This window comes from Typha angustifolia, chromosome 9 (genome assembly GCF_048772165.1).
Source record: "Typha angustifolia cultivar Huaian chromosome 9, ASM4877216v1, whole genome shotgun sequence".
NCBI lineage: Eukaryota > Viridiplantae > Streptophyta > Magnoliopsida > Poales > Typhaceae > Typha > Typha angustifolia.
The window spans coordinates 11,732,135-11,746,547 of NC_133247.1; the positions used below are offsets into that span (position 1 = coordinate 11,732,135).

At 37.1% G+C, this 14,413-nt stretch overlaps 3 protein-coding genes across 3 annotated transcripts; 2 read left to right on the plus strand and 1 right to left on the minus strand.

Annotated features, from left to right (window-relative positions):
- Positions 1 to 1,900: 1,900 nt before the first annotated feature.
- On the plus strand, positions 1,901 to 3,003 carry LOC140767123 (uncharacterized). The gene has a single exon (XM_073106915.1). It carries the CDS (start codon positions 1,973 to 1,975, stop codon positions 2,930 to 2,932), a length of 960 nt encoding a protein of 319 aa, XP_072963016.1. The 5' UTR covers positions 1,901 to 1,972; the 3' UTR covers positions 2,933 to 3,003.
- Positions 3,004 to 6,533: 3,530 nt separating this feature from the next.
- LOC140767420 (protein CYPRO4-like) lies at positions 6,534 to 10,755 on the plus strand. The gene is made up of 2 exons (XM_073107320.1): positions 6,534 to 8,335; positions 10,106 to 10,755. Exons 1-2 carry the CDS (start codon positions 6,662 to 6,664, stop codon positions 10,385 to 10,387), a joined length of 1,956 nt encoding a protein of 651 aa, XP_072963421.1. The 5' UTR covers positions 6,534 to 6,661; the 3' UTR covers positions 10,388 to 10,755.
- Positions 10,756 to 11,220: 465 nt separating this feature from the next.
- Positions 11,221 to 14,375, minus strand: LOC140766756 (protein transport protein Sec61 subunit gamma-like). Its single transcript, XM_073106374.1, has 3 exons — positions 14,152 to 14,375; positions 13,938 to 14,053; positions 11,221 to 11,401 (listed from the first exon to the last, which is right to left on the minus strand). Exons 1-2 carry the CDS (start codon positions 14,243 to 14,245, stop codon positions 13,938 to 13,940), a joined length of 210 nt encoding a protein of 69 aa, XP_072962475.1. The 5' UTR covers positions 14,246 to 14,375; the 3' UTR covers positions 11,221 to 11,401.
- Between the last annotated feature and the right edge of the window lie 38 nt (positions 14,376 to 14,413).

A 14,413-nucleotide genomic window follows, 5' to 3' on the forward strand; every position in this document is an offset into this window, starting at 1 on the left:
TTATCAAGATAATTATTTTAAAATAATTTTTTATGCAATTCTATCCATAGATTTGAATAAGTGAATATATAATATATTAAAAACTGGCTTGATCCAATTCATAGCAGTTGAGATTCAGGCTTGCACGGGATTTGAGATCATTGGATGGAGGCATGGATTCCTAAGTATAGGATAGAGACTAAGTAGTTGATGGAGATGGTTCAACAATAGATGATGGTGGTGGTGGTTTACAAATGCAGATGCGATAGATAGTTGAAGGCTATGATTAGCTTACAACTGTGATAAAAATCGTACGAGACGTAAAGACGGTTAAGATAAAGAGACGAATGGGGGGAACTAGGCCTGCCCTGCGGGACTAGGTGGATCCGCGGAAGAGAAATTAGAAGCTAGATAAGACCATGCCGATGAAAAAAGTTGCGTTGGTTAGTAAAGGAGGAGGGAGATGTAGAGACCGATGGTTTAGTTGAGAGAGATGGTAGGGCAAAAGCCAATTAATCTTTCATTTCAAGCTTGCCTAAGTTACAAGCCATAAAACTCTATTTATAGATATTAAATTAAAAGGTCTTAAACAAATTTAACTAAACTAATCTTTCTTTTATTCTCGAATTAACTCTTTATTTCGCCGTAGATAGATTTCGAATCTAGAGAAGTCGTAAATACCAAAATTGTAGATCTTGAGATTGGCGATCTTATCTAACTGGTTTGATATTATTCGGACGATCTTATCCAACTGGTTTAATATTATTCAGACGTTTGTAGAATATTATGTGAATATTTTTCTAAAACTGCACAGAGCTAGATTTAGCTAATTAAATAAAATTCTAACCTACTAAGACTCTAACTAAACCAAATAATCAAATAAGATAACTAGACTCAATCCATTGAGCCTAATATTTTTCGAGATGATCCAATCTAGTCCGAATCACATCATAATATTAAGGTACTCTTTGAGCTCTTTTAATTCCACCATTAATCTATCATTAAGAATGTGTAGGTTCCACTTAAATTTAAACTCAAAGTTAATAAAATATTCATATCAAATATATCATATTTCCAATAGAGTTATCTTAGTTTTTATGGTTGACGTCTTATTGTAGTACATAAGCTTGTTATATGTTAGGTGCTAATGAATCATCTCATCCATAACTTTGTATCATTTAATTTTGTACCATGATATTTTTTATATAAATTACTCATTCAAAATAACTAAATTCGTTCAAGTTCAATTCAATTCGATTTTGTTTTTTCAATCACTAGTTGACCGGTACTAGAGATATGTGTGGAAGGCCAGGCAAACCTTCTTAAGCACTAATCTCTTGAACTAGGGCAGTTCCTCCGTTCAGTTGACTTATATCCATCTAACATAAATCCGCATCTATTATTTTAAATTTTACTGGCATTTTATAAATATCAATATATTTAAGAATTCTAGCATTTAAAAGTAGTGGTATTAACTAAAAATATTATTATTGTCAACCGGATATTAACTAAGGTATGTTGAATCAATCGATTCCGATCCAGATCCGATTCATTGGCCGATCATAGTCAAATATAACTATTGTGAAGATTGACAAAGAAAATAAAAATAAAAATAAATATTCTAGAGGGCGTTCACAAGCTGTTCGCAAGGTATTTGTCCAGAATTGCAGTGACCAGAAGGAAAAGAAAATTGAAAATGGCCACAAACTCAACTTTCATATTATCTTCTCAATCCCCAAAAGAATTCTCAATCTAATCACCCAACCATCCTATTTTTTTTCCAAGTCTTCTGCATAAAAACAGTGCATGCATCAATTATTCGCAATAGTCGGCCAGGCTAGGCTGACTATTATGAGTGGTAGACTTTTCCTAAGTGTTTGTAATGCAGCACATCTCACTCTATAAATAGATCACCACTTCCTATAGAAATCCACCCTTCGATTCGCCTCCTATCTCAAACCATTACAAATTCCTCCTCATTCCATCTGCATACATGGCTAATTCAGGCAACTCCCTCTCAACCTTGGAAATCCTTTGGAATGCCCTTGTTCTCCCCTTCAAGAACTTAAAACTCTTCCTCCCCCTCTTCCTCATCACCTTCCTCTCCTCCTCCATCCTCCTCTTCTCCAACCTCATCGTCATCCTCCCTCTCCTCACTGATCTAACCCAAAAGGCCAACGAATTAACTCACATCGCAGATCGCTCGAGCCCCGAGTTCGCCCTCCTGCTCGCTGCCATCAAGAAAGATGTCACGCATCTCATAGTAGATGAATCCGTCGAGCTCCTCCTCTCGTTTATCATCAATTCCCTCCTTATGATTTTAACACTGTACGCAACCGTAACAACTTACCGTGGGAAGCTCTTATCGCTCGTTGAAGTTCTCATCATGGCGAAGAACACCATCAAAGGACCTATATTAACGCAACTCTTTGTCACCTTCTTGTATTCAGCTTGTTTTGTTCTCTTCATACTGCTCTCCATCTTTCCTGTTGTGCCGCTCATCTTAAAGAATTCTATAATTTTCTCCACCTTGCTATTCCTTATACTACTCTTGGCTGTCTGCTTCTTTCTATACTACTCTTTTGTGTGGTCATTGGGCATAGTAGTCTCGGTTGCAGAGATCGGCTGTTATGGACCGAAGGCGATTCGCCGATCGACGGAACTAATCAAAGGAAGGAAGAAGCAAGGGTTTCTTCTTCTTCTTCTCATTACTGCCTTTGAAATTGCCACCCAAGCCATTGCAAAGTTTACTTTGACTCCTGCTCCTAGCTCTAAAGAAGTCATACTATTGCTGTCTGTGATATTTTATGCTCTTGTAGCAAAGACACAGGACTTGTTCATCTTGGCAATAATGACAGTCTTCTACTCTGAGTGCAAGAAGAGCCATGAAGATGGCTTTGTATATAGTAGCTTGTCTCTTTCTGAGGCTCATGTTGATAAAGAGTTACCTTAGTTTTATGGTTCATGTCTTGCTGTAATACATAAGCTTGTTATATATATGTAAGGCTCCATAACTTTGTATCATTTAATTTTGTACCAAATTATCTCTTACCAACAAATATAACTTGTTATAAATTTCTCAATAATGTTAATTGGCAATATTAAACTATAAAAATAGCTTAATTCTTAATTGTATATCGGACCCTTATCATTACCAATTCCTTGTTCTTATTTGGGAAAGAAGAAAAAAGATAGAAACAAAAATTTTAATTTGACTTGGCAAAAGTTATTATTGATCACAATATGTTAACCTAGTGGAGTATAAGTTGGAAATTCTCCAACTATGGACAAAAAACATTGATCACTTCCAAACAACTCTATAAAGACATTAATATTTGTTAATTTTTGCTTGCATTGGAAACAAAAAGAAATTTCCTGCTGGAATTTTTCTCATAAACCTACTTAAATATTAATGTCTGATTTAATATGATGCAATGCTTGTTTGGATTATCAAATTCTTGACCAAGACCCCATACAAATGACAAATGACACACTTGTCTGGATTGAGATTGAACCAAATCATCTGCACATTTACTTTGTCTTGTTCCTTGTATTCTTTAAATATTTTATCAAAACCTCAAATTTTTCTTTGGCCTTGAATGCTTCAAGATAAATACTTGGTCATCTAAATTTTATATTTTAGTCTACCTTATCCAAATTCAACACTGAGTTATAGTCAAGGTTTCTCAAAACTATAAACATATAGGTCCAAATGTAATATATTGAATAGTATTACCTAAGTTAACTGGTTATTTCTCAGAAGCTATTAGAATTTTTTTTGACTCATTCAAATCTAATATGACAACAATCTTGTATATCTCTACCATATTGATCTTGACTTGTATCAAATAAAATATATTTGTTGTATGGATTTGTGCACCATCTATCTTTAATTCCTGGCTTATGATGATCAATTAGATCAAATAATAATATATATGGTTAATGTGTTTACATAATCTAGAATTAAGATTTATATTCTCTTATTGTCTTCTAGTACCAAGAAACATTTCTTTTTGAAAAATACCTCATTGTTTCCTACTCTTATATATTCTACTCAAATATATATGACATTTAGAATTAATTTTATATTTGATAATAAATTATTTTTATTTGTTTTCAAAATTAGTTGGAGTGCTGAAGTCATTCCAATTTTTTTATTCAATATGTCATGTACATAATTAATGTGCAACATTATATTACTTTTATAGTTTTTTGCATTGCATTAGCTTTGTCAATAACAGTGGATCTTGATTTTTTTTTTTCTTTAATACATTGTTTCTAAAATAAATAGTCAGTAGCAAGATTCTACTGTCTTGAAAGAAATAAAGGGTATTTTATAATAGTTTGCGTAATAGTGATGCGAATCAGGTTAGATCGGATCATATCAAAGAGAGATTGGGCTCAATGAATTGAGTCTAATTATCTTATTTAGTTATTTGGTTTAGTTAGAGTCTTAGTAGGTTAGGATTTTATTTAATTAGCTAAATTTAACTCTACGCGTTTTGGGAAAATATTCGCAGAATATTCTATAGATATCTGAATAATATCAAACTAATTGGATAAGGTCGCCTACCTCCAGATCTACAACTTTGATATTTATGACTTCTCCAGATTTGGAACTTATCTATGAAGAAATGAAAGTTTAATCCGAGAAGATAAGGAAAACTGGATTAGTTAATTTGTTAGGGATGTTAAGGTTGTTTAAAGTGTTTTTATAACTAAGGAATTCTTAGGGTGAGCCTCTATATTGGAGGAAATCCTAGTTGGATATCATCTTATTATTGAAATTGGCTTTAGCCTTATCTCTTCCTCTCTTTGTCTCTAGCTATTGGTGCCTTCTCCCACCTCCCTTCTTCCACCGCCTAAGTCTTTAGTCGACTTCTTCCAGCCTCTAACCCCCTTCTTCTATAATAACTTCTCCCCCTTCACACCACGAACTAACCATAACATCCATATAGCCATTAGAGGGTTATCAAGCTAGGATCTAAGTTTCAGAACCATTGCAGATCGGATTATGCCGGTTCGTAACAAATAGTTACTACATTATACAATAAGATTACTAAATAATTGATAATCAATTTGATATTGAGAGTTGCATTCCATATTTCTAGTAGGCTAATATTATAAATAGATGACATGTATAATTAATTTAAACTCTGAGAATAATATTATTAGGATTCGACTGATTTAGAATATAAAATAGAGGATTAATTAGCACTTAATTACAAAATTAGCAAACAAAATGATTGGGAAATTTTTTAAATAACATAGATTTTTTCCCTTGTGAATTGGGAATGTTATGAAGTGTTTTAAATGAATAATAAAGAATTAAAGTCAAATAGTTAGATAGTTAATTTTTCTTTTGTGTGTTTGGTTAAAATACTAAAGAGTTATTTGATTGTTAACTAAGGGCAAATATTAAAAAAAAATACACTTTTATGCTTTTAAAAGAGGCATATATTATTATGAATTAGCTTAATCCGATCCGCAACGGTTTCGAAACTTAGATCCTAGCTTGATAGCCCTTCAATGGCTAGTTCTTGGTGTGAAGGGGAAGAAGTTCTTATGGAAGAGAGAGGTTAGAGGCTGGAAGAGGCCGACCAAAGACTTAGACGGTGGAAGAAAGGAGGTGAGAGAGGGCGCCAATGGCTAGAGTCAAGAGAGAAGAAGATGAGGCTAAAGCCAATTCCAATCCAAATAAAAAAAAAAAATCTCAATTAGGATTTCCTCCACATATAAATAGAGGCTCACCCTAAGAACTCCATAATTAACATAAAAACACCCCAAAACAACCCTAACATCCCTAACTTAACCCATACTTTCGTTGCGGTGCGTTCGAATCGTTCTCTGTCAATGCGAACGTGATGCAGGCGTTCGAACGCGCCCGTTTCCGTTCGAACGTGCCAATTTCGTTCTCTATCGATGCGAACGTGATGCAGGCGTTCAAACGGCCTTGTTCGAACGCAGTTTTTGCGTTCGAACGCACCCTCGCAAAAATAAATTTTATTGATTCTACTTACTCAACTAGATAAATAGGCTCATTCCTATAAACACAATGTCTTGCGTGAAGTCAATATGAATCGAATCGTATCATATTTTGATAAATATTTATATTTACTTTAAATATGGTTTAAGTCTTATTTTTTCTTTTTTAACTCCAAGTTAGAATAGGATCATACAATAGGTTAATTTAACTATAAACTTTGAATAAGGATTAAGGATTCCTAATTAATAAATTAGGGGTTTTTTTTAGACGTTTTTATTAAATTTATTAGTAGAGGCTGTTTTTCGATAATAAAGTCAAAGATAGGGCTCAAAATGTAAATATTGAAGTGGTAGGATGTGAATCATAAATATACTGTAATGTAGGGTGCAAAGTATAAGTTTCCTATTCTATTTTTTTTAAAACAGAAAAATATATACAACTTTACGTCTTTACGTGTCGGTGACCATAACGTTCGCACATTCCTTCGTCCCAAAGCGAACACGGTTTCTTCCCATTTTACCCCTCGTTAAACTTACGCTACTCGCCCAGATCCCGTCACCGCCTCTTCTCCCTTCGTTTTCAAAATTTAAACTTCTTCTCTTCCCACCAATCCCATTACTCTCTCGTCTCGAAACCCTAACCCTAACTGTGATCTCCTCTCCCTCTTCGATCCCTCTCCTCCCCGATCTCGTAGCCATGGGGGGATCTCACAGCCGCGAGGGTTTGGAGCTCTCCGACTCCGATGCCGAATCCGACCAGGAAGAAGAGGAAGAAGAATCCTCCCAAGAGTACGGTGGCGAGGAAGACGACAAGTCCTCTGCCGAAACCTTAGCTCGAAATCCCAAAACCCCTTCCTCCGTCGATGCCATCGACCGTAGGCTCCAATCCCTCCACCTCAAGTATTCCAAACCCTCTTCTCTCTCCCCCTCTTCAAGCCCTAGCCCTAACGTTAACCCTAATTCCATCGACGCGGCGAAGCTTTATCTCCATATTGGAGGTAATTCCCCCTCTGCTCGCTGGATCACCTCTGAGAAGCTCACCTCCTTCTCCTTCCGCCGTTCCTCCGGCAGCGGATCCGGCTCCGACGACGATTCGCCCGCCCCCGGCACCGGCGCCGCCCCCTGGTTCTTGTTTGTTGGCTCCAGGATACGAGCTCGAGTTGGTCCGGCGCTGCAGTTGAAGCCCTTCCCGGACCAGCGGCGTGTTGATTTCGTCGCTGATGGCGTCTGGGCTCTCAAATTCCTAAACCCCGAAGGATACCGGAGATTCTGCGAGCAGTACCAGGGCTGCCTCTTCGAGAACACTTATAATCTCGAGGCGACAGAGGGAAACCGTTTGAAGGTGTACGGAAAGGAGTTTTTGGGCTGGGCGCAAGCAGAGGCAGCGGATGACTCTATCTGGGAGGACGCAGAGGAGAGCCTCAGCCCAAGCCCGAGGAAAGTTACAACACCAATTCTGGAAAGGCAGGACCTTCTGGAGGAGTTTGAGGAGGCTGCGAGCGAGGGAGGGATCCAGAGCTTGGCATTGGGGGCACTAGAAAACAGCTTCTTGGTGAGCAATTCTGGCATTCAGGTGGTCAAGAATTTTAGCCATGGGATCCATGGAAAGGGTGTTTCAGTGAGGTTCCCTGGTAATGGGAGCAGAGTAAGTGAGTTTTCGACTCCAAAGAAGGCACTTTTGATGAGGGCTGAGACCAACATGCTGCTGATGAGCCCTGCGGATGGGGGGAAGCCACATTCCACCGGTGTGCATCAGCTTGACATTGAGACTGGGAAGATGGTAACAGAGTGGAAGTTTGAGAAGGATGGAACAGACATTACTATGAGAGACATCACAAATGACAGCAAGGGAGCACAGTTGGATCCCTCAGAGTCCACCTTTCTAGGTTTGGACGATAATAGGTTGTGCCGTTGGGATATGAGGGATCGAAGAGGGATGGTTCAAAACCTTGCTAATTCCATGGAGTCACCAGTATTGCAGTGGACCCAAGGGCACCAGTTCTCCAGAGGGACTAACTTTCAGTGCTTTGCATCCACTGGTGATGGATCTATTGTGATTGGGTCCTTAGATGGGAAGATTCGATTATACTCAAAGAATTCAATGAGGATGGCAAAGACTGCCTTCCCAGGGCTAGGGTCTCCAATTACCCATGTGGATGTAACTTTTGATGGGAAATGGATTTTGGGCACAACAGACACATATTTGGTCCTGATATGCACCATTTTTAAGGATAAGGATGGGAAGGAGAAGACTGGCTTCAGTGGTAGGATGGGGAACAGGATCGCTGCTCCTAGGTTGCTAAAGCTTACTCCTGTTGATTCACATCTTGCAGGAGTGAACAATAACTTCCGTGGGGGACAATTCTCATGGGTAAGTATTGCATGTTAGTTAAATTTCAGATTACATTTTTTGATTGGACACTCGATCATGCTGGACATTTTGCTTAAACTTTACTAGATAAGATGCAGTTCCCTTTTTTGTATTTACTTGTCAGTAAATAGAAAGTTTGTTGGAGGATATTTTAATTATGTGTGGAAATGTTGCTTAATTATGGTTTATGCATATAAGGTAATGTGTACTCACTTTAGTATTTAAATTTTGGTCAGTAGATGGAAATCAGTATTCGGTTGGTCCTTGTTAACTTCTTGTAGATCAGGTTTTCTCTGTTGTTCTGTTATGATTCACTTGTGAAATACTCCGTGATCATTAGCTTTTCATTAGCATTTTTTATTATTCAGGTAAAACATTGTTTATTAAGGCCATTTTACCTTGGTAAGCCCCTCATGTGCTTCAATTTGTCATAATTGACTGTCAATATAAGGTATTGACGTTAAGCCCTAGTGTGTGGTTAAGAATATACCAAGTCTTGGTGGATCAACTCTTAGGAGCCTTAAGTGATCATGCCACAAATAGGTTGAATATTTGTTTTGCTCAAGTTTAACTAATGTAATTATCTACTAGGTATACTTGATCTAGTAAATAATACTGGATCCTATTGTTCAAACTTGGTCACGACCTTTGACCTCATGCCCTTCATTGCGGACATGACTGCTGCCTTGATTTGCATGTATGTTGAAAATTGTCGACTGCATTTGTTTGGTTGTTTTACTTCAAATTTGCAAATTTTCTCAACTTTTATGAATATCATCTCATGGGTTTTAATTTGCACTGTGAGATTTCTCTTTGGAAGATATTGGATGATTTGAAACTAGCTAGCCCTCCAGTATCATTCCTGGCACAGAACTTCTTTTCTAAGTAGCATGCATCACTTCGCAGTTGCCACAGATGGTTGATTTGAGTTTATGCATCTAGCTTGTCTCTACTTGGAAGATTCTTCTATTTGTATTCCTAAAGATAAGTTACTCAATTTCCATAGTCTAACTCTGTGGATGGATATCTTGGTGGCTGGTTCTTTAGTACAATAATTTTTTTCCTGGGTAAGTACATCCTCAAAGTGGATAGAAGGTTTTCTCTTCTTTTCTTCTAGAAGGGGTGTTTGATCCAGTGGCACTTAGATCGGAACCAGAAGTTGTTGCATTACATAAGGAGGTTTGAGATTATTATCTAGCTCATCCAATTATTCTAGGTGCTTTGCGAAGTTATAGACAGATATAAGTTGTTTGTTGACGTAATATTTGCTGCTATTTCTAAAGACAAAGGGTTGTCATGCAAACATAACTATTGTATAATTTTATTGCATCGATACTAACATTGACAATTCTACATATATACTGTTATTACTATCCTTCATTGTTAGAGAGCATTTATAAGTGTGCCAGTAAGGCTTCTGATACTGCACTATGGTGTCATGGACTTCTAGAAAGTATGATGAGCCTATCCGGCATGCATCTCTTCCTCCACAGATCTCACAATGGAGGGACCCTCAAGCAGCAAGATTCTTTTTGTTAGTAGCCTGTAATTATTGTAGTTTTTACATAGCCAAGAGATTTCCTAGTTACTATTTGGACTTATATTAAAATTTTCTGTAAATTTGGCACCGTGGAGATTTTTTAATGCCAGAAATCTCCTGCTGCATAAAGATGAGTAGTACAGTGGTATGAGTTATTATGGAAATTTTGTGCATGCAACGCTCACCTTTTGGTTTTGCCATTGATTGCTTCTCGTGGTTCAAATCTGCAGGTTACAGAGAATGGTAAGCAGGAGAGGCATCTTGTTGCAACTGTCGGTAAATTTAGCATCATCTGGAACTTCCAGCAAGTGAAGAACAGTTCCCATGAGTGCTACCAGAACCAGGTTGGACTGAAGAGTTGCTATTGCTACAAGATCGTCCCGAAAGAGGAGTCAATCGTGGACAGCCGTTTCATGCATGACAAATTTGCCGTGACAGATTCCCCCGAGGCTCCCTTGGTGGTAGCAACACCAATGAAAGTCAGCTCCTTTAGTATATCCAGTAGGCGCTAGCTTTGCGCCTAACCTCTCCTCTTTGAACTTTCTTAAGGCAGCTCATCTATTGAGACTGTTGGATTTTGTTGTCATGTGTCTTATAGAATGTTATCTACTGATCTGCTGACACCATCTGGTCGTGTAACTCTACGGCCAAGGAAGTGGAAGATAAGATGGTCTCTGCTGCTTGGTTTGTCACCATGAACCACTAATCGTTCTCTTTCTTTCTTTCTTTCTTTCGTTCGTTTTGAAAGTCGTGCTCTTCTACCCTGTTGACATAGTGTATTATTAATGTGCCAGACATTTGAACTTGATAAGCAGTCACGACTGGGTGTATTGTGCTGTTGTATGATGATTTAAAGCTACTGTTAGTAGTAGTGCTAGTATTGTTGCTTTTACTGAAATGGTCTTTGATGTTGCACATGGAAATTCCAAATTCCGTTTTTCCTTATATATATATATATATATATATATAGAATATGAATTAGTTTTTTTTGCTTTTCTTTTGGGTGAAAAAGGGTATTCATTATCTCCAAAAGGGGCAAAAGTGATTTCAGGTAATCTGGCGAGTTGAGTTACATATTTTGGTGAAATTTTGTTAGTAGTAGTAGTGTTGTTCAAACCAATACATCCAAAAGTACTATAAATATATTGCGAGTAGGACTTAAACTAAAAACTGCATTCAAAGCAGTATTTTTATAAGGGCTAAAAACGAATCACTTATTTTGGCAAAAGAATGGGAAATTATATATTATCCTTCAGTGGTTAGTCTAACAGAAAGAACTTTCAGAATAAAACCCAAGGAATAACTTTCTATGTTTTCATAGATGACAACTTGTATAATTTGCAGATACCTGACAATTTATCAATTCCATTGCAGAATTCAACTACACTGTTTTTAAGTTTATGAGTACAATTTGGAAGCACAGAAACAAAATAGAGCATCTTAAATGAAAACTTTTAGGATAAGACCAATGTCCACTATGAATGAGAAAAGATGATGTGGCTATCCCTTCGTCTCCTCTGTTTAGCCTGCATTATGCAACAAAAGCAAAATAATTTGTGGAGATTAACTGATTGTAAGGAAAATCTACACTGTAGATACAGTCAAAGTAAGATTGCACTCAAAAGTTCAAAAAAGGCCACCTAAGTCATAATGACAAGCATTGAACAAGAATAGATAGCTTAAACAATCACAAATCAACATTCTAAATAAGAAGGGAGGATCTTATAGTTTACTTCAAAATAATGTAGTCTGTCATATCTGTTGTTTATGCTGATCTCATCTCATCAGGAAAAGACAACTAGTTAGTTGAAATATCAAACAAAAGTGAAAATATTAGATTAATAAACCATTTCACATCTTAGAGAGAGAAAGATTCCAGTGTCACACATTTCATGTTGCTTGTCAAAAATGACAGAAGACAGTTAGAGGGCCATGAAATGAAGTTAATCTTTATATATTTGTATCTAGAACCTGATTGAGTGACAACATAGGAGAACTTTGTATGAGCCTAGCAAAAAGCCAGTAAGCCATGACAGCATTACCATGAAACAATCACACCAGAATCATATTTCCAAGAACCCATAAGTTTATTGGCAAAACTTAACTACAATTTGGACAACTATTTTATTGCAAACAAGTGACCAACCACTAAATGTATCATAACAAGCTAAAATATCTGCTTCATCCAAAATCATGCAAGGACAAAGTCACATAGCAAAGATCATTTAGGTTCCTCTAATTTTGTCATAATGACAAGGTTTCCAAGCAAATTCCCATGCAGAAGATACTATCCCAAAATCCCACAGATGTAATGAGCCTTGACTCCTTTAAAGGAGTACACAACTGTCGGTATAGTCGACCAAGCAACCATGTCAGAGTCCATTTTCAGTTTTCTTTCACTTTTAAACGTTTCCTACATCCCATCTGGCTATGGTCTACCAAGAAATATTTTTATCAGGAGTGATATTCCTTAAACTCTTACTGGCATGGCTGTGTTAATTCAGGAATGGTGGAACCTTGGGAGGCCAAAATTAAAAAAGTTCAAAAAAGCTATATCAGAACTGAGTATTGAGGGGCCACAAGATGTTCTCTAGCTGCAGTCTGTTATCAGATGAAAGTCACAGTCAATAAACCAAGCAAAAAAAAAAAAGTTTCATTAGATATGATTACAATTGGGAAACTCTGTCACAGTCAACCTTTGATATTTTACCACATCTCATTGTCACACCATCAGATTTGGCATGTGAACAAGAGCAAATTATAAAAATACAAGTAAGAAAGAATTGAAGTATCGAACCTCCTAAGGTGAGCTTCTGCTATAGAATCTCTTCCTTACTAAACAAATAAAAGATACCATTTTATAGCTATCTGATACTCAGGATGAGGTACATATATTCACTATAATTAGTTAATCCTAGGATTAGTTACATTTTGAACCCCTCAATTATAGGTGATTTCCACTTTCACCTCATCTTTTTATTTCTACAACTTGTCCCCTCAACCATTTTAAATTATGAAATAGGTCCATTAGTTATTTTACCATTAGGATTTCTGTTATCTAACTGAAATCTATCACATGTTTGACACATGATGTCATTATTGACCATGTCCTCATCTTCAACCTCTTGTTTTCCTCTTTCTCCTCTTCTTTCTCATGTTTCTCTAAAATTCCAACCCTAAAAATAAATCTCACTTCCACAATCATCATCACCAACCCTTTTATTTCTCTTCCTCTTTCTCCCAGACCTCAATCCTAAATATAAATCTCACTACCATCACCAACCCCTCCAATCCTTTTTCACTTTCTCCCAAACCATAACCTTAGATATAAATCCCACCACCACCGTGATCGCCGCCAACAACACTTGTAAAACCCATGATATAGACCCTAAATCCTAATACTTTATTTCTTATTCAACCTGTTAACCTTTTCCTCTTTCTCTCAAATGCTAACCCTAAGCATAACAAATTAACAATACTCCCCTATTACACAAATATTTTAGGGGCATAATAGTTATTTTATAACTTCCGTTAACAATGTTAGGAGTTCTAATAATTGTTGATAGTTGATGGGGTCAAGTTGTAGAGGAAGAAAAAAAAAGATGAGGAGGTGAAAATGAAAACCATCTATAGTGAAGGGGTCAAAGTATAATTATCCTGCATTCCTATATGTGAAACAAAACTAATGCACTTGTGGATTCATGGACGAGTGAGAAATAAAGTATTTGTGTGTTTACTCTCATGTAGAGTGCCAATAAGTAAAGAACTGTTGATGCATCGACATTTATGACACAAAAAGCATCATTTTAGGAGATAGGGAGTTAGATAATATTTTAAGTTTTAACCCTCTCAACCCATCTACCGTTCAAACAAGGGCAAAAACCTAGCAATAACTTCCAATCGGCCAAAATATCCTTGCAATTTCCATTACAACTCATCACAACTTTCAATAGCTTAGGAGTTTATAGTACAAATCAATTAATGTAAAACCGAATTTTCTCCAACAAATCTAACGAGATCAGCAACCATAGCGACATTAATTAGGGATCCAGATCTCGTTACCTAACCAGATCCAACAATGATGTTGTTGATCGGGATAAAGATCAGCTTCACGAAGAACCCGACGAATCCCATCACCACGAACCCGATCGCCGTGCGGAACGCCACCTTCGTGAACTCTATCCAACATCAGATTCCCATTAGAATCGACCAAAAGAATTTTAGATCACGACAGATCGAGAGGCGAAGGGAGTGAGAAATAGATCGGTGGGCAAACCTTTTCGATCGGGCTTGTGGCACCTCTTAACGAGGCGGATGCTATCCTTGGCGAAATCTCGCAACGGATCGACGACGGAGTCCATAGCGTCCATCTCAATCGCACACAGAGAGAGGGAGAGGAATGAGATTGCGATTAAAACCCTAAAAATCGAGATCGAGGAGAACAAAGAAGACGAAAGTAAATATATGGGAGGGACTGATTCGGCGATGGACTTCGTCTTCTTTCTAAACTAGGTTTTTTTTTTAACTAATTCGAAAAA